General features: G+C 38.9%; 2 protein-coding genes across 6 annotated transcripts in view; one reads left to right on the top strand and one right to left on the bottom strand.

The window, feature by feature from the left end:
- The window catches only part of IQCG (IQ motif containing G), a 40670-nt gene extending 17183 nt beyond the window's left edge, over positions 1-23487 (bottom strand). For 3 of the 4 annotated variants that reach the window (XM_046001471.1, XM_046001473.1, XM_046001474.1), the window contains exons 1-6: positions 23300-23487; positions 17473-17541; positions 15920-16187; positions 10218-10432; positions 7626-7754; positions 2165-2246 (exon numbers count right to left, since the gene is read on the bottom strand). In XM_046001471.1, the coding sequence (XP_045857427.1) occupies positions 2165-2246; positions 7626-7754; positions 10218-10432; positions 15920-16187; positions 17473-17480 (702 nt within the window). In that variant the 5' untranslated portion in view covers positions 17481-17541; positions 23300-23487. The remainder of the gene's footprint in view (positions 1-2164; positions 2247-7625; positions 7755-10217; positions 10433-15919; positions 16188-17472; positions 17542-23299) is intronic. The other variant, XM_046001472.1, reaches the window with a different exon arrangement.
- Positions 23488-23738: 251 nt separating this feature from the next.
- Positions 23739-27136, top strand: RPL35A (ribosomal protein L35a). 2 transcript variants are annotated; one of them, XM_046002434.1, is made up of 5 exons: positions 23739-23808; positions 24533-24580; positions 24796-24948; positions 26291-26435; positions 27088-27136. In XM_046002434.1, exons 2-5 carry the CDS (start codon positions 24570-24572, stop codon positions 27109-27111), a joined length of 333 nt encoding a protein of 110 aa, XP_045858390.1. In that variant the 5' UTR covers positions 23739-23808; positions 24533-24569; the 3' UTR covers positions 27112-27136. The 2 variants fall into 2 exon arrangements, with proteins under 2 accessions (XP_045858390.1, XP_045858389.1); XM_046002433.1 differs by having other exon boundaries at positions 23761-23853.
- Positions 27137-27151: the final 15 nt, after the last annotated feature.

The following is a 27151-nucleotide window of genomic DNA, read 5'->3' as shown; positions in this document are numbered from 1 at the left end:
AAATGCTGTTACTGGGGCGCCTGGGTGGCTCAGTAGTTTAAGCCTCTGCCTTTGGCTGAGGTCATGATCTCAGGGTCCTGGGATAGAGCCCTGCATCAGGCTCTCTGCTCAGCGGGGAGCCTGCTTCCCCCTTTCTCTCTCTGCCTGCCTCTCTGCCTACTTGTGATCGCTCTCTATCAAATAAATAAATAAAATCTTTTTTTTTAAATACTGTTACTATAGGGCCTGAAGGAGGAGACACCTGTAAGAGAGGTGCAGCATGTGCTGAGTTTCTAACTTTCCATGACCTTGATTAGACCATAGTCAACACTACAGAGTGGAGGGTAGCAGTGGATTGTGTAAAGCAGTGAGAACCCTCATTCAAAACAGCGCAGTCTTTTCAGTCTAAAGAACCAGAAAACAGATTTTTGGACAACTACAGCCAAATAGTTTTCAATAATGCTGAAAAGGAGAGAAAAAGCTTCACATTTATTGTATAAATTCTGTGCAAATCTTTGGCTCACTCCTGAGGCACACTGGTGCCAGGAAGAACATAGGCAGCCCTGCTAAGGAGAAAAGGAAATGAACTGAGGTAAGCTACTGCCCAATGTCGGTGAGAGTTTTTAGTTTTAATTTAATGGAGTTAACTGACCACTAAAACAAAAATGTCAGTACACTTTGGGGGATAGAACAGAATGCAGAGCCTCTGCAGCATAATATTCACACTGTCCAGGACACATTCCAAAATGACTCCATATTGAAGAAAAAGAAAACTATGAACCATTTTCAAGGGAGACTAACCTTAAGATGCCAAAGGTTGGAACTAGAAGACAAGGATTTTTTTTTTTTTTAAGATTTTCTTTTTAAGTAATATCTATATCCAGCGTGGGGCTTGAACTCACAACCCTGTTGGTAGGCTCTACCAACTGAGCCAATCAGGCATCTCAATAGATAAAGATTTTAAACAAAGCTTAATAAAGAGCAATATGCTCATAATAAATAAAAAACAAGAAACCTCAGCAGAGAAATAGAACTGTAAAAAAAGAACTAAATGGAAATTCTAAAACTAATTTTCTAAATTTTAAAACAAAAAAAGTACTAGAAGGGGTTAATAGTAGAATGGAGATGATAGAAAGTCAGTGAACTTGAAGACAGACAAACAGAGATTATTCAATCACATGAACAAAGAGAAAAAATTTTTTAAGAAACAGAGAGACCTAAAGGTCACTAACAAAAAGTCTAAATAGGGATAATTGGAATTCTAGTAGGAGGAGTGCAACCAAGCAGAACTTTAAAACTATCTGAAAACATACTGGCTGGGGCACCTGGGTGGCTCAGTTGGTTAAGTGCCTGCTTTTGGCTCAGGTCATGATCCCAGGGTCTTGAGTCAAGACCTGCATTTTGCTCTCTGCTCAGCGGCAGTCTCCCTCTGCCACTCTCCCTGCTCATGCTCTCTCCATCTTAATAAAATCTTTTTTTAAAAAAGTCTTCTAACTTCTATATAAGAAATAATGAAGACTCCCTGATCTGAAGCATAAACTTGTCCAAATAGCTAGGCAAAAGCTAACATTAAGCCCTTATTTTATAACTTTCTAAGCTGTTAAGTGTGTTAGAAATCCTAATAGAACTAATTTCTAACTGCCTACAGTGTATCCCAACCATTGTTTTCTAAGGTTATAGCTTAAAACTTGGGATGCATTTTCTTATAGAGGTAAATTAGATAACAGGTTAGTTCCTAATGACTATAAAAGCCCATCAAATCCACTCTGCACTTGAAATATAATACAGATGACATTATCAAACCTAACCATCACGTATAAGGTTTGTAATGTGCTTAATGTCCCATCTGGGACTAGTCTCACATCTGGGATGCTGGAATACAAGAGAACTGCCTGAGATAAGGTCTCCCGTAGGAAGGGGTCAGTGGTATGCCTGAGTGCAATGGGAGGCATAAGAACAAGCTGAGCATTCCCGAGGGCTGTGGTCTCCCCGAGTTCTACTGGGGACTTACTTACATATCCCAGACAACTCTCTAGTTACTCTCTTTATACATTACTCTCCTTAGTAAAGTCATCCCAGGAGAAACAACAATTTCTCATTTGTAGTTTTTCTTTGCTTAAGAAAGATGGCTTCTATGTGGCCGTTTTGGCTCAGTAACTTCGGGTGTTGCCCAGGTGATTCTTACCTGCACTTCAGCTTGCCGTTCTCTTTTGACATTAAGTAGCTGTTTTTGAAGAGATCTTATCTGGTTTTTTCCTTTTTCCTCCCTAGAAGAAGTGAGAATGATTTGTTTAGAGGGTGCTTCTCAAACTCTAGTGTGTACCAGACTCACCCCCAGTGTTAAAAAAACAGATTCCTGGGCTCTACCCCCAGAGATTCTGATTTGGTAGGACGGGGCCCTGGAATTCACATTTCTAACAAGTTCTCAGATGTTGACAGTGGTGCTGGTCCATGGAACACACTTTTAGTCACACTTTACAGATCACTGCGATTTGTTTTAATAAACCAGAAGGGAGATTTTGGTGTATAGGTTGTATTTCAAATAGCTGCTTCTGAGAAAAAGCGAAGAGGAGGAGGAACAGGAAGGGGGGAAGGAAGGGCAGGACATTCTCTTCCACCTAACCTTCCCTCTCCCACTTGGGGTCGGTTCAGCATTGAGTCCGAAGGTTCCCTCCACCTTTTTTCTCACACAGGTGTTTCCCCGGATAAAATCTTTGCATGAACAATCTCATCCTGGTGGCTCTCAGAAGACATGACTTAACACACTTGCCACGGGCACACAAGCAATAAATGGCAAAGCAGGATTCAAATTCAAACTATCTGAAGGAGAACGTGACGACTTTAGGTTTCTGTTTGCACTCAGAAACAGAACTCTGCTTACCTCTAGTAATGCCATTATCTAGGTTTAAAGAAAAACAAAATAACGAAGCAATATAATAAATAAAATAATGTAAGAATAAACAAAACAAAATAAAAACTATCTTAGCTTAGGCCGCCATTACAAAAATATCAGATTGGGTAGTATATAAGTAACAGAATTCATTTCTCACAGTTTGGAAGCTGTGACCAGGATTTGGGTGCCATCAGATTCAGTGTCTGGTGAGAAAATGCTTCCTGGTTCACAGATGGTCATTTTCACTTGCATCTTTATATGATGGAATGGGTTCTCTTTTATATGGGCGTTAATCTCATTCCTGAGGCTTCCACCTTCATGACTTCAAAACTTCTTAAAGGTCCCACCTTCTAATACCATCACATTGACAGGATTTCAACATATAAATTGGGGGTGGGGTGGGGTACAAGGAACATTCAGTCTATAGACAACCAAAACACCTTACCACTAAGTAGCATCTAGATAAGTATTATCATTCAGGAATGTTTAGTAAGCATGTACTTAACTAGAATCTTGAGATTGAGATTGTCATTGCCAAACTATAGATGATGTAATTCCCATCTATAGATTAACAAGAAATAGGTAAGAAAGATCTAAAATATTTATCTCTAATAATAAATTCAGAACCCTAGGGTAGATTCAGTTACATAAATAAAAAGAACAGAACAAAGTCTCAAAAGGAAAGAAAGAAAGAAAGAAAGAGGAAGGAAGGGAGGGAGGGAGGGAAGGAATGGGAGGAAGGGGAGAAAGAAGAGAAAGGAAGGAAGGAAGGGGAAAAGGCTTAATATGTATGGCTATCCTAAGGAGTTCCAGGGCTCTGGTGAAGAGCTGGGCGCTGGTGTTGGAACAGAAATGTCAGAACAGACAAAAAATTGGCAAGATCTAACTCTAGGAAGAAAAAAAGCTGTTCAAGAAAGGAAATTTAATAATTATATACTGTATATCTCATCTGTGAACTATTCACACATAATAATCATCAAAATACTAAGTATTAATTGAACCAAAAATGATGCTCTAACTATACTAGGGGCATGGAAAAAACTCACTAGATTACATCTAAAACTATATTCCCACTGGTGTTGTTTGCCATAAAGAAGAAAACTGGCCAGTGTGAGAAATGAAAAAAGGTATACTTTTTTAAAAAAGATTTTATTTATTTATTTGTCAGAGAGAGAGAGAGAGCACAGAGGGAGAAGCAGGTTCCCTGCTGAGCAAGGAGCCCGCCCAAGGTGGGGCTCAATCCCAGCACCCTGGGATCATGACTTGAGCCGAAGGCAGACACTTAACCAGCTGAGCCACCTAGGTGCCCCATGTACTATTGATTTGAAGGTAAACATTTCTTTTATGGTTATTGGCCCATCACATGTCCCCTTTAGTGAACTGTCTTTTCCTATCCTTTTTAGATATACCAAATCAAAAGATGTCTCATCTCTCTGGATCCAACTACACTTTGATTCATCATCACAATGAATGGAAATTTCAGCACATTAAGAGATAAAGGCCAGTCAGCTCACTTTTTATTCTTTATCAAAAGCAATGCCCAATTAAAACAGCAATGAAGGCACAGCTGGGTGGCTCAGTTGGTTAAGTGTCTACCTTCCACTCAGCTCATGATCCTAGGTTCTGGGATTGAGTCCCACGTCCAGCTCCTTGCTTAGCAGGGAGTCTGCTTCTCCCTCTGCCTGCTGCTCCCCCTGCTTGTGTTCTCTCTCTCTGAAAAATAAAATCTTAAAAAAAAAAAAAATAGGGGGTTCCTGGGTGGCTCAGTTGTTAAGTGTCTGCCTTCAGCTCAGGTCATGATCCCAGGGTCCTAGGATCAAGCCCCACGTCAGGCTCCCAGCTCAGCGGGAAGCCTGCTTCTCACTCTTCCTCTCCCCCTGCTTGTGTTCCTTGTCTTGCTCTCTCTCTCTGTCAAATAAATGAACAAAATCTTTAAAAAAAAAACAACAACAACAAAAACAGCAATTAGACCACTATACACTGAATAGAATGGCAGAAATCCCAAAGATTGACACCACCAAATGCTGCCAAAGATGTGGAGCAACAGGAGCTCCCGTTCATTGTGGGCAGGAATGCAAAATCGGTTTGGCAACTTCTTACAAAACTAAACAAACTCTTACCAAAACAACTTGGTAATTATGCTCCTCGGTATTTCCTCAAATGAGTTAAAAATTTACATCCACACAAAAACCTGTACATAGAGGGGTGCCTGGGTGGCATGGTGCAGGCGGTTAAAGTGTCTGACTCTTGGTTTGGGCTCAGGTCTGATCACAGAGTCATGAGATTGAGCCACGCATTGTGCTCCACTGTCAGGATGGAGTCTGCCTGAGTTTCTCTCTCTCTCTCCCTCTGCCCCTCTCCTTCCCACTCTCTTTCTCTCTCTCTAACAAATAAGTTTTTAAAAAAACAAACAAACCTGTACATAGATGTTTAAGGTAGTTTTATTCAATGATTGCCAAAACTTGAAAACAACCAAGTGGTCCTACAATATGTGAATAGATAAACTGTGGTTTATGCAGACAATAAAATATTATTCTGTGCTAACAAAGAAATGAACTGTCAAGCATGGAAAGACACGGAAGCAACTTAAACGCATAATACTAAGTGAAAGAAGCTAATCCGGAAAAGCTATACTATATGATTCCAACTACAAGAAAATCTGTCATCATCAAAATAGGATGGTAGTGGCACAAAAACAGACAGGTAGATCAATGGAACAGAATAGAAAATTCAGAAATAAATCCATAATTATACGATCAGTCTTTGACAAAGCATAAAAAAATACCCAATGGGAAAAAGATAGTTTCTTTAACAACTGTTGGGAAAACTGGACAGCAACATGCAAAAGGAAGAAACTGGACCACTTTCTTATACCATCTATAAAAATAAATTCAAAATGGATTAAAGACCTAAATGTAAGGCCTGAAACCATAAAAATCTTAGAAGAAAGCATAGGCAGTAACTTCTTTGACATTGACTATGGCACCTTTTTCTCGATAGGTCTCCTGAGGCAAGGGAAACAAAACCAAAAATGAACTATTGGGACTGCGTTAAAAAAAAAATCTTCACAGTGATGGAAACACTCTAGAAAACTAAAAGGCAATCTATAGAATGGGAGAAGATATTTGCAAATGACCTGATAAAAGGTTGATACCCATAACAAAGAACTTACAAAACTCAACACCCAAAAAAATAATCCAGTTAAAAAATGGGCAGAAGAGGGACTCCTGGATGGCTCAGTCTGTTAAGTGTCTGCCTTCACTCAGGTCCTGATCCCAGGGACCTGGGATATTTATTTAAAATGTTTATATATTTATTATAATAATAATATTATATATAATATATATTATATCATTATAAATAATATTATTATAATATTATATTAGATATAAATATAAACATATTTTAAAATAAAATTTTTTTTTAAATGGGCAGAAGACACGAACAGGCATTTCTCCAAAGACATACAGATGGCCAACAGACACTTGAAAAGATGTTCATCAAATTTCATCATTAGTTACCATCAGTGAAATGCAAATCAAAACTATAATGAGGTATCAACTTCACACCTGTCAGTATGGCTAAAATCAACAGCACAAGAAACAACAGGTGTTGGTTGAGGATGTGGAGAAAAAAGGAACCATTTGCACTCTTGGGGGGAATGCAAACTGATGTAGCCACAGAAAACAGTATCGAGATTCCTCAAAAAGTTAAAAATAGAACTACCCTATGATCCAGTAATTGCACTACTAGGTTTTTACCCAAAGAACACAAAAACACTAATTCAGAGGGATACATCCACCTCTATGTTTCTAGCAGCTTATCTACAATAGTCAAGATATGGAAGCAGCCCAAGTGAACATCGATTGAAGACTGGGGTTAGAAGATGTGGTATATATACAATGGACTATTATTCAGCCATAAAAAAGAATGAAATCTTGCCATTTGCAACAACATGGATGGAGCTAGAGAGTATAAAACTAATAAGAAAAATAAGTCAGTCAGAGAAAGACAGATACCATAGGATTTCATTCATATGTGGAATTTAATAAAACAAGCAAGCAAAGAAAAAAAGAGAGATAAACTAGGACACAGACTCTTAACTATAGAGAACAAACTGATGGTAATCAGGGGGTGGGTATGGATTAAATAGATGATTGGGATCAAGGAGTGCAATTGTCATAATGAGCACTGGGTATTGTACAGAAGTATTGAATCACCGTATTGTACACCCGAAACTAATATTACACTGTATGTTAAGTAACTGGAATTAACATTTTTAAAAAAAGAAAGATTACTGTACAGTAGGAAGACTATTCTTGACATACTGTAGATACACATAACTGGAGCCCAGAAATCTGAATTATTGTCCCAGCAGAACTAGGATTAGCACCTAAATTTCTGAGTTCTATTTATCTTCCCTGGAAAGCACAAATTTGATTTGCTTTAGAAATCAAGAACTTCTGATAAAAGTTTTATGGCACTTTAAAATACAACACAGCAGGGGCACCTGGGTCTGGCTTCAGCTAAGGTCATAATCCTGGAGTCCTGATAGTGAATCCCACATTGGGCTCCCTGCCTAAGGAGGAATCTGTTTCTCCCTCTGCCCCACTCCCACTGTGCGTGCTCTATCGCTTGCTTGCTTGCTCTCTCATTCTCTCTCTCTCAAACTCTCGCTCACTTTCCCTCTCAAATAAATAAAAATCTTTAGAAAAAAATACAACACAACAAATAAACCTAATATTACTCAGACCTGGCAATGACATCATAGAAATGCATTTTGTTTTCCCTCTCTTTGCTCAGGGCTTTCTTGAGACTAGTGAAAGTGCCTGACTCTTCCAACTCCTGCATGGTATCTGCAATTATATCACTGAGAAATTGCCTGTAAGGAGACACAAAAAGGATGAGTTAATAAGATATATTTTCTTACATTTACAAAGGGCTACAGAAGTCACACAGGTTAAGACCCTGGATGAAAAACCATGACTAAGTTGGAATTGTTCCTGGAATGCAAGAATAGTTTAGCATTAGAAAGTCTATTAATAGTATGCAACACATAAACAAAAGCAAAGGAGAAAAACCATATGGCCATCACAATAGATGCAGAAAAGACATTTGGCAAAATTCAATGTCCACTCATTTGAAAATAAACAACAAAAACTCCTAGCAAACTAAAAATAAAAAAGAACTTCCTTAATCTTACATACCAAGGACTAACAAACACTGGATGTACAGTATGATATTATGTATATAATATTTAAAAATATATAAAACTGTATTGTTTAAATAAGACCCATACATACCTAATAAAAGTGTCACAAGAGAAAGTAAAAGAATAATAAACACCAAATTCAGAAGAGAGTTTGTCTTTGGGGGAAGATACAATTGAAGATGCTCCAATTGTATCTTAAGTATTTTATTAAAAAAAAAACAAACCTCTAAAGTAATCATGGTAAAATGTTAAGATTTGGTTAAGATTTGGTGTTTACATACCTAAGTATTCATTATTTCATTCTTTATATTTTTCTGCATTTTAAAAATATTTTGTAACTTTGCAAAAGTTAAATCATTTTTTAAAAATTTTAAAGAGTTAATAGGGGCATCTGGGTGGCTCAGTCAGTGAAGTGCCAGCCTTTGGCTCAGGTCATGATCTCAGGGTCCTGGGATCAAGCCCTGTGTCAGGATCCCTGCTCAGCGGGCAGTTTGCTTCTCTCTCTGCTCCTCCCCTCTTTCTTTCTCTCCCATAAATAAATAAAATCTTTTAAAAAAAAAATAAAAGAGCTAATAAAACACTCACATTTTAGAGATGAGTAAACTCGGGCTCAGGAAGGTTAAATGATTTGCCCAAGGTCACATAACTAATTTGAGAAAAGGTAGAACTATAATTCAGGTGTCCTGACTCATAGTCCATTACTTTTCATTTTATTTTATTTTTTAAAGATTTTTATTTATTTGAAGGACAGAGCAAGAGAGCACAAGCAGGGAGAGTCGCAGAGGGAGAGGGAGAAGCAGGCTCTCCACTGAGCCAGGAGCCCAACTCAGGGCTCCATCCCAGAACCTTGGGATCATGACCAGAACCAAAGGCAGACGCTTAATCCACTGAGCCACCCAGGCGGCTCCATTACTTTTTATAATACTCTAGTATGTACAGAATTTTAAAAACTGCTATTTAATGTTTTCATATAGAGTCAGCAAGAATTACACTCACTATTTTACATAATAATTTACTGATAATAGTTCAAACGGAAAGATTCAATAACTATATTAAGAAAAAAGTTAAGTACACTTAAGTTAAAAAAAAATTGAAAAGATATGAGCCATTCCACAAAGAATGAAAAGGACATTAACTAGATTGGTATTTTTAAGCAGGACACCCTTCTGTCATGTATGCAAATCTGAGCCAGACTGATTTCACAAGAAACATTAGCCCTCTGATACAGGAGTTGGCAAACTTTTCCTATAAAAGGGGAAACTGTAAATATTTTTGGCTTTGCAGGCCATAAATTCTCTGTTGCAACTACTCAGCTTTGCTACTCACAAAAGCAGCAAGAAATATGTAAACAAACGGGCAATGCTGTATTCAAATAAAATTTATTTTCAAAAACAGACTACAGGCTGGATATGGCTAGTGGCCCTGGGTCATTACTATAAACATTCATTTACTAACAATTCTTACCATAATGTGACATCCTCTTTAAAACTTAACAGACTTCCTTGTCAGCAAGTCTGATAAAAAACTGATTAATTAAGACAGTGGAAACCGAGACTGCCTTTAAGAAATTCTCAGGATTAAAACTCAGCTTAAAAGTGGGCTACTTAGGGGCGCCTGGGTGGCTCAGGTCATGTTCCCAGGGTCCTGGCATCAAGCCCCGCCTCAGGCTCTCTGCTCAGCAGGGAGCCTGCTTCCTACCCCCCCCACGCCCCCTCTCTGCATGCCTCTCTGCCTGTTTGTGATCTCTGTCAAAAAAAAAAAAAAAAAAAAAAGTTGGGCTACTTGAATGGTGTCTCTTACTCGTGGATAAGCCATTATAACAGCTTCTAATTTGTGCCAGGCACTTGGCTGCAGCCTTATTTCTAATCCTCACACTGATGTTGCAAAGTTGCTATAATTATTTTCACTTTTTAAAAACTGGACGCAAAGTCTCGACAACTTGCCTATGATCATATAGCCACCATACCTGTACCACACTCCTTCTAGGCAGTCTTTAGCTAATCCTGTTATCAGCAGTACCTTTGCATCTAATTACCAATCCCTAAGAGAAGACAGCAGTCAGCCACTCCTGCACCCATTTTTCATCCATCATAAATATACTATTACATTTCCAAATATGGGCGCCTTTTTTACCTATCAGTCTGAATTTTCTTCAGTATCTCCACAGACATAATGGTCTGTCTTGTAGGTGTTTTGAAGACAAGATCTTGCATTTTGTTAAACTCATTGGTAAATTGGCTTCCATTTTGGATTTCTGGCAACTTGGTTTCTTCTTTAGGTAAGAACGGACTGGTTATTCTTAAGGGTCTTGAGGCCTCTGGAAGTTTTTCTAAGCTCTTGTTTTTCTTCTAGAAAGAAATGATGTTTTATGTAAGACAGATTTTAAAAATAAAGAAACAATGCTATACCAGGGCTTCTGCCTACATTTTTCAACCTCACCTTCTGCCACTTGTACTCAACACAAAGAAAATTACCCTTTTCTTCAGCGACCTAAATCACGTCCTGCTATTTTGTGCCTTCCTACCTTTAGACAACATTCCTTTTGCCTGTCTTTCCTCAACTTACCACCTGGTAAACTTTAAGACTAAGATCAAAGGTAAAGTTCTTTGTGAAATATCTCTACTAGCAGATATTTACCATGTTGTAATTATTTGTATTTATGTCTCCATTAGATTGTAAATTCTGTGAGGGGCGGGGCAGTGTCTTAGAGATCTTGGTTCACCTCAAATTCTTTTTGGAAAAAGATGGCGTAAGAAATGCAGCCATCTTTGTAGTCTCATTGCCCAGAACAATGCCTAGGGTATAGAAAACTCAAGTGTTCATTGAACACATGAATATGAAATATAAAGAATGAAAGGAATATCATACCAAAGAGCATAAACTGGTAAAATTAGTGGTGCGGTATAGATTTCAAAAGTCATGTGGGAAAAAGCTAAAATAATTCATTTTTCAGAACCCAACTTGAACGCTAAGGGGTAGACATCAACCTGAGGAACAGCACATGTCTTTTAATTGATGATTCCTATTTCATCTGTTGCTAAAAGCTTTAGCTATTGAGAGGCCATATAACATAGTGATTATGCCTAAAGACTCCGAAACCAAACTTCCTTGTTGGATCCTGGCTTTATTTTTTACTAAGCCAGATTGACGTAGACAACTGTTTTAATATTGCTATGCCTCCATTTTCCCATTGGTAAAACAGCGATACTAATACCTGCCCTCACAGTTATTATGAGGATTAAATAAATACACATGGCGAACCATAAGAGACTATGGACTCTGAAAAACAACCTGAGGGTTTTGGAGGGTCAGGGGCGGGAGGTTGGGGGAACAGGTGGTGGGTAATAGGAAGGGCACGTTTTGCATGGAGCACTGGGTGTTGTGCAAAAACAATGAATACTGTTATGCTGAAAAAATAAATAAAATGGAAAAAAAATAAAAAATAAATACACATAAAGCATTTGGAAAAGCACACAGAATTATGTCAGTTCTGTACTTGTTATGATTAGTTAAATTCTTGTGCTGACCCAATGTATAGAAGAGAGGTTTATCTGCATATTGATAAAGCCTCGATCTTCCTTAGCTAAACTTCAACTAGTCCAGAAATGTTAAAAAAACAATCCATGAAAGGTTAATAAACAAACCCAACTGCATTTTTCTTTACATTAACAATAAGCAAAGATTCAGATCGGGGGAAAACATTTGTAGGCAAGAACAAAACAAAATGCTGCCTTAATTAAGAACTATGTATATATTTTTTATTTTTATTTTTAAAGGTTTTATTTATTTATTTGACAGACAGAGATCACAAGTAGGCATAGAGGCAGGCAGAGAGAGACAGGGGAAGCAGGCTCCCTGATGAGCAGAGCGCCCCATGTGGGGCACCATCCCAGGAACCTGGGATCATGACCTGAGCTGAAGGCAGAGGCTTTACCCACTGAGCCACCCAGGCACCCCAAGAATTATATTTTAAAATATTCCTTTAGGGGTGCCTGGGTGGCTCAGTGGTTTAAAGCCTTTGCCTTCCGCTCGGGTCGTGGTCTCCGGGTCCTGGGATCGAGTCCTGTGTTGGGCTCTCTGCTTGGCGATGAGGCTGCTTCCTCCTCTCTCCCTCTCTGCCTACTTGTGATCTGTCTGTCAAATAAATAAATAAGATCGTTAAAAAAAATAATAAAATAAAATAGTCCTTTAAATTAAATTAGGGGCGCCTGGGTGGCTCAGTGGGTTAAAGCCTCTGCCTTTGGCTCGGGTCATGATCCCAGGGTCCTGGGATAGAGCCCTGCATCGGGCCCTCTGCTCAGCAGGGAGCCTGCTTCCCTTCCTCTCTCTCTCTCTCTGCCTGCCTCTCTGCCTACTTGTGATCTCTGTCTGTCAAATAAATAAATAAAATCTCTAAAAAAATTAATTAATTAAAATTAGTTTGACTGACTACAAAGAGAACAGAAAAGTTGCATTTCAACAGTTAAACTGAAACTTACCTGGACATAAGAAAACCTTAAGGTGGTTATTATTTTAGATATTGCTTAGGTAGGGAAGGAAAAGTGTAAGGCTTAAGAAGCTATTTCTATTTCTCTATTTTTCCTCTACCTTTACACTTGGGCATCTGGAAAAGGAGACAACTGTGTCAGGCAGCCTGATTTACTGATTACTACAAACAAATATGAATTTTTTAAAGAGAGAACTTAAAGAACTAGCTAAATGTTTTAGTCCACTCACTAAAAAATATTTTTGTATAGTATACACTATGTACAGGGTAGGGTATTAGACCCTAAGGGAAAAGGTAAGAGAAACAGTATCTCTTCATGGGAGCTCTTTCCAAATTTTGGTCAAATTACTCCCACTTCTGGTAGAATCTGGTATATTAGTTTTTTTTTTTTTTCATCATTCTAGTCCATGATTTTACCATTGAAAATCTATTTGGAGATGTCCTTAGCTATAAAAATAGCTATAAAGGAGGGATAAAGCTAACTAACCTTTCATCCCAAGGTTGTTCTAAAGCTAAACAATATGAGTGAAGCCCTTGAAGAAAGGAAACATCCACATACATACTAAGGATTTAAAATATATATCCTATGCACTTATAGAGCAATGGAATTGTAAAATTTGTAAGTTAGAACTAGTATTATGAAGTAAAAAACAAAAAATTATTTTCAAAGACTCGCAATTTTATAAGGTTGTGGAACTAACTTATATTGAGGAAAGGGCTGTTAAGCTTCTATTAATCAAGATAAGAGTGGATGGGGGTTGGGGGCGCCTGGGTGGCTCAGTGGGTTAAGCCGCTGCCTTCGGCTCAGGTCATGATCTCAGGGTCCTGGGATCGAGTCCCGCATCGAGCTCTCTGCTCGGCAGGGAGCCTGCTTTCCCCTCTCTCTCTGCCTGCCTCTCTGTCTACTTGTGATCTCTCTCTGTCAAATAAATAAATAAAATCTTAAAAAAAAAAAAAAGAGTGGATGGGGGTTAAAAAAAGGTAAGAGTGTAAGTCTTTATTTTATACACTACTATGAATCATAAGCAGAGCCTCTGTTAAGTTGGAAAATTTTGTGACTGAAGATCACTATCATAAACCAGAATAAAACAGTGCAAAAGTTTCGTTCTTTAATTTACTAAAGTGGTGACCATTGCTGAACTGTTTATAAATCTGGGTTTTCTATCCTCTCCTGAGTTTCTTTGAAGGCAAATTACCCTTTTTTAGCCTGATACAGTAACTATCATTGATAAGTATCATAAAACTTTATCTTGTTAACTATCTTTTTATTTTTGATTCCTACTAAGGGAGACAATAAATAGGAAGGAAACACTAGACTCTTCTTTACTGTTTGTTAACTAGATTAATGTATGAATTAGACTCTTATTTTAAATGCACTGAAAGGCTTAGTTCTTGGGTTTCCAATCTCTTTACCTTTCATAAATTGATAAAAAAAAAACTAATTTGTTACAAAATTCTTGATATACCCATTAATGTCACTTTAAAACTACCCCAAAACTCATAGGATGTTAGCACTGGAAGGGATGATATGGATCATTTAGTTAAAATTCCATTACACTTTAGGAACCCCTGATTTGCACAGTCAGTGGAGTGACTCTTGATCTTGGGGTTGTGAGTTCGAGTCCCATGTTGGGTGTGGAGATTACTTAAAAGTAAAATCTTAAAAAAACACAAAAAGCTCCATCACATTTTACAAATAAGAACATGAAAACCGAGAAAGTGAAATGAACTGCACATAGTATACAACTAAACCACAAAGACCACCTGACACAAAATCTAGTGTCCTATTAAAATTTTGTTTAACTTTTAAACTTTAATAAAAGCTTTACCAAAAAAAAAAGCTTTACAAACCCAGACTATACATATAACAACAACAACAACAACAACAATTTAAAAGCAGTAAGGAGCAATGAAAGGGAAATTTATCTAGTTACAATAAATATGAACTTCTTTTCTGTTAGATGTGGAAAGCAATTTATTCTGTTGTTTATATAGCAATTTTCATTTGTTAGAGAATCAGAAACAATGTATGCTGTACAAAGTATATAATGTAATTTTGCTGAACGTAATAAATGTGTATATGTACTTATAAGTTCTTTTCAGGGGTGCCTGAGCGGCTCAGTCGGTTAAGCATATGATTCTTGATTTCAGCTCGGTCATGATTTCAACATTGTAAGATCAAGCCCCACGTCCAGCTCTGTGCTGGGAATGGAGCTTGCTTGGGATTCTCCCTCTCACTCTCCTGCCCCTCCATCCCCTGCTTGCTCTCACTCTCTCTCTCTCTCAAAAAAAAAAAAAAAAAAAAGTTCTTTTCATTTTATATCTATAACCTAAGTTTTTAAAATTTACAAAAGCTTGGGGTGCCTGGGTGGTTCAATCAGTTGAGGGACGGACTCTTGGTTTTGGCTCAGGTCATGATCTCAGGGTCCTGGGATCAAGCCTGTGTAGGGCTCTGCGCTCAGCAGGGAATCTGCTTGAGGATTCTCTCTCCCTCTCCTTTTGCCCCTCCTATGGCTCATATGCACACTCTCTCTCAAATAAATACACATACACAAATCTTTAAAGAAAATTTAAAAGAGCTAAAAATTTATAAAGATTTTGCTCACTACCAAGCTGAGTTTTTTGATAACTCAAATAGCATTTTGAGGAGGAGTCCATAACATCACCAAAAGTGGAAAGGTTGACATAACGACCTGGTTGGTTATTCACAAAAACAGGTTGTAACATATTCAACAATACCACAAAGTCTTTTTAGAATAAAGAAACATGGGGCACCTGGGTGGCTCAGTGGGTTAAGCCTCTGCCTTTGGCTCAGGTCATGATTTCAGGATCCTGGGATCAAGCCCCGCATCAGGCTCTCTGCTCAGCAGAGAGCCTGCTTCCCCTTGTCTCTCTGCCTGCCTCTCTGTCTACTTGTGATCTCTCTCTGTCAAATAAATAAATAAAATCTTAAAAAAAAAAAAATAAAGAAACATTGAGAAGGTCCAGCTGAATTTCTTCCCCAGAGGGTTCAGTTAGCTTTCAGAAGCTAGAAATATAAAACAGGTGGGGCAATTCAGTAAACTAGCTACTCTCAGTACATGTACTATATTTATATTGATTTACTATAGGCCTTTTGAATAATGCCAACATACTGGAAGAAAAGTATATTCTGACTGGCAATGTATCTTGAGCTATAGTTATTTTACTCCATCAGTTCAGAGTACATATCTCAGGTAATTATTATAATCCTTTTTATTTGAGATAAAGGTGCTATGTCCCATGTTAAATTTGATAGCATAAGTACTCTAAGTGATAGAGAAATAAAAAGACAAGAAAGCAAAAGTTATATAATAGTGAGTGTATATACCATGCTGATGCTTTGTCTTCTTTCATACTGAACTGGCATGATATAGTTTAGAATAGAGAGCTGGTCTGTGGTATCTTCCAGAACTGCAGAGATCCTCAGCACATCTAGAATGGAGAGTGGCTCTATGACTTCCGGGATGACTTCTCTGTCTGTTTCTTCAGCTGTTTCTTTTTCTTCTTCTACAGCACTGGGTGGCTCGCCTATTACAGACACTGTCACCTCAGAATGCCAGACTTTTGCTGGAAGAGTTGAGCCTTCTAGTTGGCCTCTTAAAAAAAAAGAAAGAAAGAAAGAAGTCAGACACCAAATGTTTAAAAGTTGCTTCAACTCAAATGCATAGGCAGCATATAGATTGGCCTCTGTGACGTCCATATTGTCATATAACCAAGATAAAGAATGAAAGTATGAGTTTACATGCGGTTCTGCTAAATATCTCCCTTTGACATCCTGACCAACCAAAGGCAAGCCACTTACTGTTTAACAAACTCTATGTAACCCATACTATGGGTTAACCAAATTGAATTTGGGCCAAATCACTTTTTTTTTTTTTTTGCAACATCTTTAAATGCTAATCATAAGTGTCTCATGATTAATGAAAAGCAGAATTTGGCAGGAGTGCCTGGCTGGCTCAGTCAATGTACCATGTGACTCTTGATCTTGGGGTTGTGAGTTCAAACCCTACATTGGGCACAGAGTTTACTTAAAAAAATAAATACATTAAAAACAAAAACAGGGACACCTGGGCGGCTCTGTGTGTTAAAGCCTCTGCCTTCGGCTCAGGTCATGATCCCAGAGTCCTGGGATCGAGCCCCACATCAGCTCTCTGCTCAGCGGGAAGCCTGCTTCTCTTCCTCTCTCTCTGCCTGCCTCTCTGCCTACTTGTGATTTCTGTCTGTCAAGTAAATAAATAAAATCTTAAAAAACAAACAAACAAAAAAAACAAAAAACAAAAACAGTATGTAGTAGCCAGTCTCCAAAATTGGTCCATTGGATTCTCACCTTCTTATATCCATACCCTTTTGTAGTCTCCCCCACATTAATAGGACCCCTAACCTATGTAACCAGGAGGATACTGTGGGTTCTAAGGTTAGGTGATAAAAGACATTGCAGCTTCTCCCTTACTCTCTTCTATCTCTCAATCTGTAAGAAGTCGGCTGCCTTGCCATGGGGACACTTAAGCAGCTCTTTGGAAAAGTTTGTGAGGGCATGGATCTAAGGCCTCTTACCCTCTTACAGCCAGCATCAACTCCCCAGCTCTGTAAATGAGCCATGTTGGACATGGATCTTTCAGCCCATCAAATTTTCAGATGATTGCAGCCCTGGCCAACTTCAAACTTATGATAGATCCTAAAGCTAGAACCATCCAGCAAAGCTGTTTCCAAACTCCTGACCCACAGAAACTATGTGAAATAATAAATGTTGATATTTTAAGTTAATAAGTTTTGGGGTAATTTTTTCACAGCAATAGATAAATAAATTCAACATAAGGCATAATTTAAATAAATAGATAATAAAGAAATAGGTAACAAAATAAATTGGAATTTTGAACATACTCGTCCATTCTTCTCAAATTAACTGTAACTTCCGTGGTACATTTACAATCTCACAAAAAACCCAGTCACCTAAAATGAGAAGAAACATTGACATTAGTTTAAGGGAGTGTTGAATAACAATTAAATTACTCCTATACCCTTTTAATAAGAGAAAATTAAAGAATTATAAGAGCTGCAGCTGATCTCTTCTTTTTGCTTATTAGAGCAGTCCCAGAGATGGAAGAACCCCTGACATCATGTGATGCAGAACTATTAAGTAGTCAGCTTAACTACTGACAACAGCAACTATTGATAAATGCAATTTTTGAATCTCTTCTTTTTTTTTTTTTAAGATTTTATTTATTTATTTGACAGACAGAGATCACAAGTAGGCAGAGAGGCAAGCAGAGACAGAGGAGGAAGCAGGCTCCCCGCTGAGCAGGGAGCCTGATGCGAGGCTCCATCCCAGGACCCTGGGATTATGACCTGAGCCAAAGGCAGAGGCTTTAACCTACTGAGCCACCCAGGTGCCCCTTGAATCTCTTCTTATGGTAAATTAATATACAACATGGTTTTCACATTTTATTATATTCTGATTTTTTAACTGGCAATATCTATGTAATAGATTTAATTTCCTGTTATTCTGATTATTAAAATATTTGACTTGATCATTCCATCTCACTGACCTGCTAGATAACAAAATTTATTGCACCTGGACTTAGAAGAACACTTGAGATTTTATTTAGAAAAGCTGTATTTCTCCTTAAAATCAGTTTACTACGACTACTATCAAGACATTACCCCTCCATAAGCCAAAATCCGTTCTGCTTAAACAAGCTTTACAAGGAGAACACCCTATGGAGAATTTTGCTCTATGCTAAATGAATCATGGTAAATTTCCAGTATGATTTTGTCCACAACAAAGTGACTCTAAGAAGGGGGATACAAATATATCTCATACAACAGAAGTATCATATGTAAAAATGAAAACATATAAAACAGAATCTTTATGTAAATTGAAAAAAAGATACTCCAAACTAGCCCAATTTTCTGGTACAAGGGCGGTCTTAAGAGGAAGTATCATGGTGTAAAGAACGTTTTGTTCTTTTGATGTGTTGTTGTTGTTTCTCTATTTTTCCTTTTTTTAGGCTTGGGGCATAGATAAATGTGCTTCATGCTGTAAGGACCTATTTAGCCAGAGCAACTCCATCTTGGTTAAAAGTCATTTTGCTGTTTGCGCAGTAAAACTTAAACTGACCCTGCCCTCCTCCCCCCAGAGAAACTTACTTAAAAGCAAGTCTGGGAAACCAGTAAAATATGGTCAGCTAGTTCCTAATAACAGAGCCCGGAATACAAGGCCAGGTCGGTCAGTTCTTGATAACAGAGTCCAGAGTACAAGGACGAGTCGGGCCAGGTGGAGACATTCAATCAGTAAGAAACACACATACTTTTTCCCTAACCACCGAAGAATGTAAACCCCGCCGTTTGGGTGCCAACCTTGAGCACCAATTCTGACCAGAGTAATAGGTTAGTTCAAACAGCTACTATAGGGTAAATTGTAATTCAATTGGCCACCTGCATGTGACCTAACATGACTACAATCTCACTGGCCACCTATGTGTGGCCAGACTTTTGCTCTATAAAAGGTAGTCTGTAAGATGGGGAGGGGTCGCCCTCTTCGAGGTGGCCCTGACCGGTCAGTCGGTGAATTTTTTTTTTTAATTTTTTTAATTTATTTAACAGAGAGAAATCACAACTAGGCAGAGAGGCAGGCAGAGAGAGAGGAGGAAGCAGGCTCCCCGTGGAGCAGAGAGCCCAATGTGGGGCTCGATCCCAGGACCCTGGGATCATGACCTGAGCTGAAGACAGAGGCTTTAACCCACTGAGCCACCCAGGCGCCCCCAGTCAGTGAATTCTTGAGCCTGTAAGCTGGGGGTGGTCGCTCTCTTCAGAGACAGCCCTGGCCCGTCAGTCTGACTTCTAATGCTTAGCATAGAATAGAGCTTTGCATATCTTTCACCTTGTTTCAGTCTCGTTCCGCTGGCCAATCAGTCTAACTTCTAATACTTACCATAAAATAAAGCTTTAAATAACTTTCACTTTGTCTCAGTCTTGTTTCCTTTAATAATGGACCTAACAATGCAGGTAAGATAGGGCTGTGCTGATGCAGTATCCATTGTGCTCACACTGTTCTGCCTTTTTGTTCCTCAATGTTAGGAATCTAGGAATCATTCCTCCTTCATCTTTTTTTAAATTTTTTTTAAAAGATTTTATTTCTTTATTTGTGAGAGAGAAGTGGCAGGGGGAGAGCCATGCGGAGAGGGAGGCGCAGACTCCCAGATGAGCAGGGAGTTGAGCTCAGGGCTCCATCCCAGGACCCTGGGATCATGATCTGAGCCAAGAGGCAGAGGCTCAACTGATTAAGTCACCCAGGCACCCCCATTCCTCCTTCATCTTGACACCAGCATTTCTTAATCCAAACCATCACAAAGTCCTGTGGTTTTATATTCTATTTCCATGTCCCCCAATGCCATGCTGGAACCGATGCTATTTCTTACTTGAACAACTCTAATAGCCTCCAAGTTGGATGTGATCTTTTTTCTTTTTAAAGAATAATTATGCATTATTCTTTATTTTATAAATGGAAATACAAGTGATGATGTAAAGGAGCTGGAGATAAGTTCTAATAAGGAAGCAAGAGTTACCTATGAAAATCAACAAGAAGGCCTACCAAATAGCATTTCACAGCGAAAGTTTCTTATGGTCCAGAAGGTGGAAGAATAACATTTCTTTGTTTTCTAAGGAGATGGCTGGTGTATCAATACCTTCAAGAGATAGCTCATTATTTAATCTAGAGTATTCCAGCTCTAACTTTGTAATGGGCTGTTAGGCTTCTCATGATTCTTATAAAAACTGTCATTTCCCAATTACCTTGATATCCTCTTCTAAAAGTCAGTATTTTAAAACAAACAAACAAAAAAAAAAAAACCACACACAAAAAAACTATTACTTCAAAGGAAAAAATATGTAATCAAATTTCCAAATGTTTCATTTTAGTCTATTTGAATAGTTTGCACATTTAAACTGAAATTACACTTCTAATTGTTTTCATTTCTCTTAAATCCAGCCCCAAACTATTTTTTTTTTCCCATTTAAAAAATTCAAATTCAATTAACATATATTACTGGTTTCTCAGGTAGAGGTCAGTGATTCATCAGTCTTATATAAAACCCAGTGCTTATTACATCACACGCCCTCCCTAAAGTCCATTACCAGGTCATCCCATCCCTCCACCTGCCTACATTCCAGCAACCCTCAGTTTGTTTCCTATGATTAAGAGTCTCTTATGGTTGTCTCCCTCTCTGATTTCATCTTGTTTTATTTTTTAAATAAAAAATAGAAAATCAATTTTTTAAAGCTGAAAATCTAATTGTGTCTTTCCTTAGAACCTTTCCGTGGTTTCTCATGTCCTTAGGACAAAAGCTAAAATTCTCAACTTGGCCCATAAGGCCTGCATGATCTGGCCAGCTCTATTCCTCTTCAGATAACCACTTGGCACTGTCCTTTTCTTGTTCTCCTGGCTCCAGGCTTAAGGGACTTCTTTCAGTTCTTCTATGGAATCATGACCCCTTCTAACTCAGGGTCTTTGCACATGCTATTTCTTCTATTTGAACCATTCTTCCCCTCATTCTTCACCTTGTAAGGTCCCACTGATCCATCAGGTACCAACCTAAATCAGTGGCATCTGGCTAGGCATCTGTCATTTGCTCTAAATCCAGTCTCCACCATTTCTTATGCCCTGAAAGACTGACCCAAATGGAGCGCATCAACAGGAGACTCGGTAAGTGTAGAAGAGTGAGACCAAGTGTTTATCCTCTCAACTCCCTCCCTGCCAGATCACCATGGGCTGGCTCTGTTTCTCTATCAAAGGCCATGGCAACTGGCAGGCAATCCTCTCCACATTGCCCTCTCTTGGGGGCTTGGGTAACTATTTCTGCTCCATGTCCCTGGACTCTATGTCATCCCTTATAGTTTCACTCCTGCCTACATTTTTGTAAGCAAACCCTTTTTGAAATTCTGAACTCAGGGTGCCAGGGTGGCTCAGTCATTAAGCGTTTGCCTTTGGCTCAGGTCATGATCCCAGAGTTCTGGGATTGAGCCCTGCATCGGGCTCTCTGCTCAACAGGAAGACTGGTTGGTTCTCCCTCTCCCACTCCCCCTGCTTGTGTTCCCTATCTCACTGTGTCTCTGTCAAATAATAAATAAAATCTTTAAAAAAAAAAGAAATTCTGAACTCTATCACTATTTTCATCCAGGGCAACACTGACTGATGCAATGACCTATCTACATAGATTTTTTTTATATATAGTGTGCACATGCATACATGTATATATAAATATATATACATGCAAATAACTGAAACAAGTTTCACATAACAATTTACCCTTAATATGTATGATATTCTGATAATTTTGATTCTATCATATTTTGCCTATAACTATAAAGTATTATAATCACAATCTACTACTGGCCCTCACCTGCAGTTTGAAAAATGTCCTAAATGACACTTCTGTAAGTGACACTTTCCCTAATTCATCAGGCTGGATCAGCACTCCACTCTTCAAACACCCATTGCACTCCTATTTTCCTGCAGAGCTCTCTTCACAATGTGTAATGTTGTCATTTCCCCCCATTAAACTGTTAAGTGTTATGAAAGCAGGAGGATGATAGTGACGCTCACTATTATATTCTGTTTCAGGCACTGTGCTCAAGAAGTATGTGTAGAGTGAATGAAAGAACAAAGAAACAAAACTCACATTTAATGCATTATTCCTCCCAGGACTACTTACATTTGGATTTCTAGTACATTTAATAGCAGGATTTTTAGTGTATTTCTGGGACAGAGAAAACTGGATAGACAGAGTGGGGTATAAGGTATGAACATTCCATCCTGACGTATTTAAGAAAGGACTTCAAATATGATTTATAGATATCTCATAAAATTTGGAGCCATCCTTTATTCCTCTCTCCCATTCCTTATCCATCAGCAAACGCTGTCAGGGTTACACTGAAAATATATTCAGAATTCCAGTATTTATCAACTCTGTCTATCAGATTCATTACAATAGCCGTCATCTATCAGGTTCATTACAATAGCCTCCTAATTGATCTCCCTGCTGGTGTTCTTGCTTCCCTTCAGTCTCAACAGAGGGACCCTGTTAAAATGGAAGTCAAATTGAGCACTCCTCCACACAGAACCCCCGAATGGTTTCTCATCTCGGAGTAAAAGCCTTTTTTCTTTTTTTCTTTTTTTTTTTTTTACAGTGGTCTCCCTGCTTAATTTTTTTTTCTCCATAGAGAAAATTTTCCTCACGTCACCTTCTAATGTGCCATATAATTTGCTTGCTTATTGTCTTGCTCCCCCTACTAGGATGTAAGCAAGCTCTATGAGGGCAGAGACTTCTGTGATTTTTCGTTTACAGCAGTGTCCTCCGAGCCAAGAACAAAGCTTGGTACATAGTAGTTCATCCATAAATTGCTGAATAAATGAACAAGCCCATAGAGAAACCCAAATAAATGTGCAATAATTAGGCAACGTAAATCTGATATCCACTAATCCATCTCATTCTCGTCTGCAAGTATTTACCGAAGACCCATTTCTTGTAGGCACGGTGCTGGGCGCCCCTAGAGTTTGTCTGGCAGAGGAATGCGTTATCTTTAAAAGGCATTAAGCCCTTTTCAGGGCAGTCCTATTCACTCTGGAGTAAAAACAAAGAATGCAGGTAAGAAATTAGGTCACTTCTTGAAAGAGATAAAGGAGCGGAAGGAAAGGAGTAAGCGGGAAAACCTTAAAGGAAGAAAGAGCTCCTCCTGCCTTCGTGCTCCTGGCCTTTCTCTTCCACGATAGGATTGGAGTCTCCGTACACCTACTCCTCTGTAGTAGCAGGGGAAGATACCCCCATGTCGGCGAATCAAATCTGGGATACCCGAGGCGTGGAGATATCCTCCGATCCCGCTTCACTTTTTTTCCACCTAAGAAACCAAGCTCTGGTGTTTCCCGGGCAACGCTCAGCCTCTAGCTGGCTACCATATTGCCTCCTTCTGTTTCGAAATAATACGTGTTATAGCTCAAAAAGACGAAAGGACAGAGAAAGAACTGTAAGAGTGCTCCAGAATATGGTTTGTTTCAGTCAAAAACGACATCCGAGGCTTTTTTTTTTTGCTTTTTTTTTTTTTTTCCCTTCTGGCGATTGCGGAAGATACCTAAACTTGGGGCGGGGCTGGGAGGTGTTTATCCCACAAGGCCACGCGGGGGGACTTTGCCTTTCTTTTTCCGCCATCTTGGGGCCTGTGGAGGTGAGTGGAATTCTTGTTGCTGAACTTTGGGCGCAAGTAAGTGAGGTGAGCTCAACCATATGCCTCGGCAGGGCACTGGTGCGGCTTGGAGGCCGTGTCGGCGAGTGATTTTTATGGATTCCAGTAACAGGAAGGACAGGATTGAGGAGATGGGGGACTGATTGTGCTGGTCCCCGCACGCCCAGAGAACGGGAGCTCCTGTAACCGGTGTTGCTTCCTGGGCCTTGGCCGACTCATAGATACACTTTGCCTGTATGTAATACCCCTTTGGAAGCAGTGGCTCTTCTGTGTGTTCCCACTCCAGACCTGACTGTGTCTACGGTCTCCGTTTCCTCAGCATTTCCTTTCCCACTCAGTGTTTCAGTCTTACTTTCTGCGCGCTTCTCTGATTCCTCGCTCTTCGTTTTTTTCTGCTGGTCGTGGTATGTATTTTCTCAGGACTTCCTTCTGGGGTTTCCAGGAGCTACTACTTTTACTGTGGAATCTTGACACTTTCGTTGTAGCCTTCGTTTTGGAGTTTGCTGGTGTCAGGCTTTTCTTTGAGGTTGGAAAGTGTTACCCGACTGTGCTTCATGTAGATGTCACGGGGTAATTAGGTTTCCCCGTACTCTTACTGTGAAATGCCGAGCAAAAAGGAATGTGCTTGACAAGTTTAAGAAACGTAGAGAGGACCAGGTGAGAAACGTGAGTTGAAACATTTTAAACTGGTTCTTTTTGTTTTAAGGCCTACTGGGAACAGGACTCCTCTAAAACGCCGAATAATGTCTGGAAGGTACGGGTTTTAAATATAATTGCTTTATATTTGTAGTTTGTTGTTGTTTTTTGGTCTGTCAAGCATGAACTAAAATGTGAGCTTAAAGCTGGTGGGAAAAAATTAGGTGTTTGCTGCAGATAACTTGAGTAGAGTTCATTGCAAGTCACATCTTAACCAGTGAAGGGAAGCGAGATCCTTTAACAACTTAACGGTTACCCTCTGTTTTGTCTTAGGCTGTGGTCCAAGGCCATTTTTGCTGGCTATAAGCGGGGTCTCCGCAACCAGAGGGAGCACACAGCTCTTCTTAAAATCGAAGGTGTATATGCTCGAGATGAAACGGAATTCTATCTAGGCAAGAGATGTGCTTACGTGTACAAAGCAAAGAAGTAAGTTTATAGTACTAATAATGGCTTTTAAATTTTTAGTTGAGATGTGTCTCATTTTCCTATTCAAAGAATAATCGTCAAAAGATACTGGTGAAGTAATTGGTACTGTTGTGTTTTCTACTTTGGATCTTTAAGAAACTTCGTGGAAGGTTATAGAAGGATGTTAATTTGTCTGGGCAGTGTTGAATTTAGGTATCTTAATGCTTTTAGAAAGATGACAGCTGTTAACTGTTTGAAGGAAGCAACCAGCTCCTTAAAGTCTCTTCTTAATAGAGCAGTTTTTCATGTACTTTAATTCATTTTGTTGCTCTCTTGAAATTATGTTGTATACATGCTTAAAAATGTATCTAGATCATTGATTCTCAAACTTACTGAACCAGTTAAAATCTCTGTGGACATGGCTTTCATCTTTGCTACCCATTCCTCCTGCAACAAGACCTTTAAAATTATAACTCAGGGGGCACCTGGGTGGCTCAGTGGGTTAAAGCCTCTGCCTTCTGCTCAGGTCATGGTCCCAGAGTTCTGGGATCCACCCCGGTCCGGCTCTCTGCTCAGCAGAGAGCCTGCTTCCTCCTCTCTCTCTCTCTCTGCCTACTTGTCATCTCTGTCAAATAAATAAATAAATAAAATCTTAAAAAAAAATTACAACTCAGATCGCTTGTCCATTTCTCAGATACCACCCCGCCCCCAGTCTTTAGTGAAAACAAAGGTCTTTAAGGAGGCTTTAAGACATTTAAGGCATTCAGGGCTCCCTATTTCTACTTTAGCCCATCTAGGATTCATTCCATGATATCTTCTGCTTTTCCATAATTTTTTTAAAAAATATTGCATCTATTAGCATCTGACATTAATATGTTTTACATAACTATTTGGTTATCTGAAAGGGATTTTTTTTTTGGTAAAATGCAATTTTGTGTTTTACAGACTTAACAAAAAATACATTATTAAAGTGTCTGGCATACTGTAGGTACTCAAATACTTGTTGAATGAATGATGCCCCAGACTATTTTTTTTTTTTAAGTTTTATTTATTTATTTGACAGATGAAGGTAGACAGAGAGGCAGCCAGAGAGAGAGAGGAAAGGAAGCAGGCTCCCCGCTGAGCAGAGAGCCATATGTGGGGCTCCATCCCAGAACCCTGGGATCATGACCTGAGCTGAAAGCAGAGGCTTTAACCCACTGAGCCACCCAGGTGCCCCGCCCCAGACTTAATTTCTCAGGTGACTTAGTGGTTAACTACAGTTGTTGAGTTTGTGACCACTGGTCTAGGTCACCCTGAATTTGTATCACCCTACACTTGTTGCCTGCATTCTCATACCTCTTTTATCCCCTTTCAAAACCAGCAACACAGTGACTCCTGGTGGCAAACCAAACAAAACCAGAGTAATCTGGGGAAAAGTAACTCGTGCTCATGGAAACAGCGGCATGGTTCGTGCCAAATTCCGAAGCAACCTTCCTGCTAAAGCCATTGGCCACAGAATCCGTGTGGTAAGTAAAATTATTAGCAGTATGATACTCTGGGGTCAGATTAAGCTCAGAGGTTTGGACTCTGACCTCTAAAGACTATTGTGATTTTTTAAAAATCACCCCATGAGTTGTGCTTCAAAATCGTCCATTGCTGTGTAGATGTATTATGAAACAACAGATCCCTGAGATTAGAGGGAAAGTGAAGGCAAAGTGTTCAAATGGATTGTATCTAGATTTCAGATTTTGCTAAAGCTTGGCGTGGGGAGGATAGTATTTAAAGAACAATTTTCTGGCAAAGATTTATTGAACACAGAAGTGATTTTTGGAAAAAATTCACCTTCTCCTGGCATAATTCATGATATTCACATCTCTTCATTGTGACAGTCTTTGTTAGAATAGGTGTTGTTAATAGCTGTATTTTATATAAGAAAACTGATACTCATGTGAAGCAAAATTAAATGGATTTTCAGTGTTCCCTGTACCGGTTATTAAAGTGTGTTCATGTAGATATTATAAGAACTTAGTTCTCTCCCTGCTAGGATATAAGTAGTCATTGGATCCCTTTTAGAGATACGTAATGGGACAGTGGGAGGAGATCCATATTGTACGCACTGACATTTTCATATTTGTATATAACATGCATCTAATTACACCGTGTTTTTTTTCTTTCTAGATGCTGTACCCCTCAAGGATTTAAATTTAATGAAAAGTAAATAAAGGTGTAGATTTGTTCTCTT

This window comes from Meles meles, chromosome 4 (genome assembly GCF_922984935.1).
Source record: "Meles meles chromosome 4, mMelMel3.1 paternal haplotype, whole genome shotgun sequence".
Classification (NCBI taxonomy): domain Eukaryota; kingdom Metazoa; phylum Chordata; class Mammalia; order Carnivora; family Mustelidae; genus Meles; species Meles meles.
The sequence above is the reverse complement of the archived record's forward strand: the minus strand, read 5'-3'. Positions and strand labels throughout refer to the sequence as shown.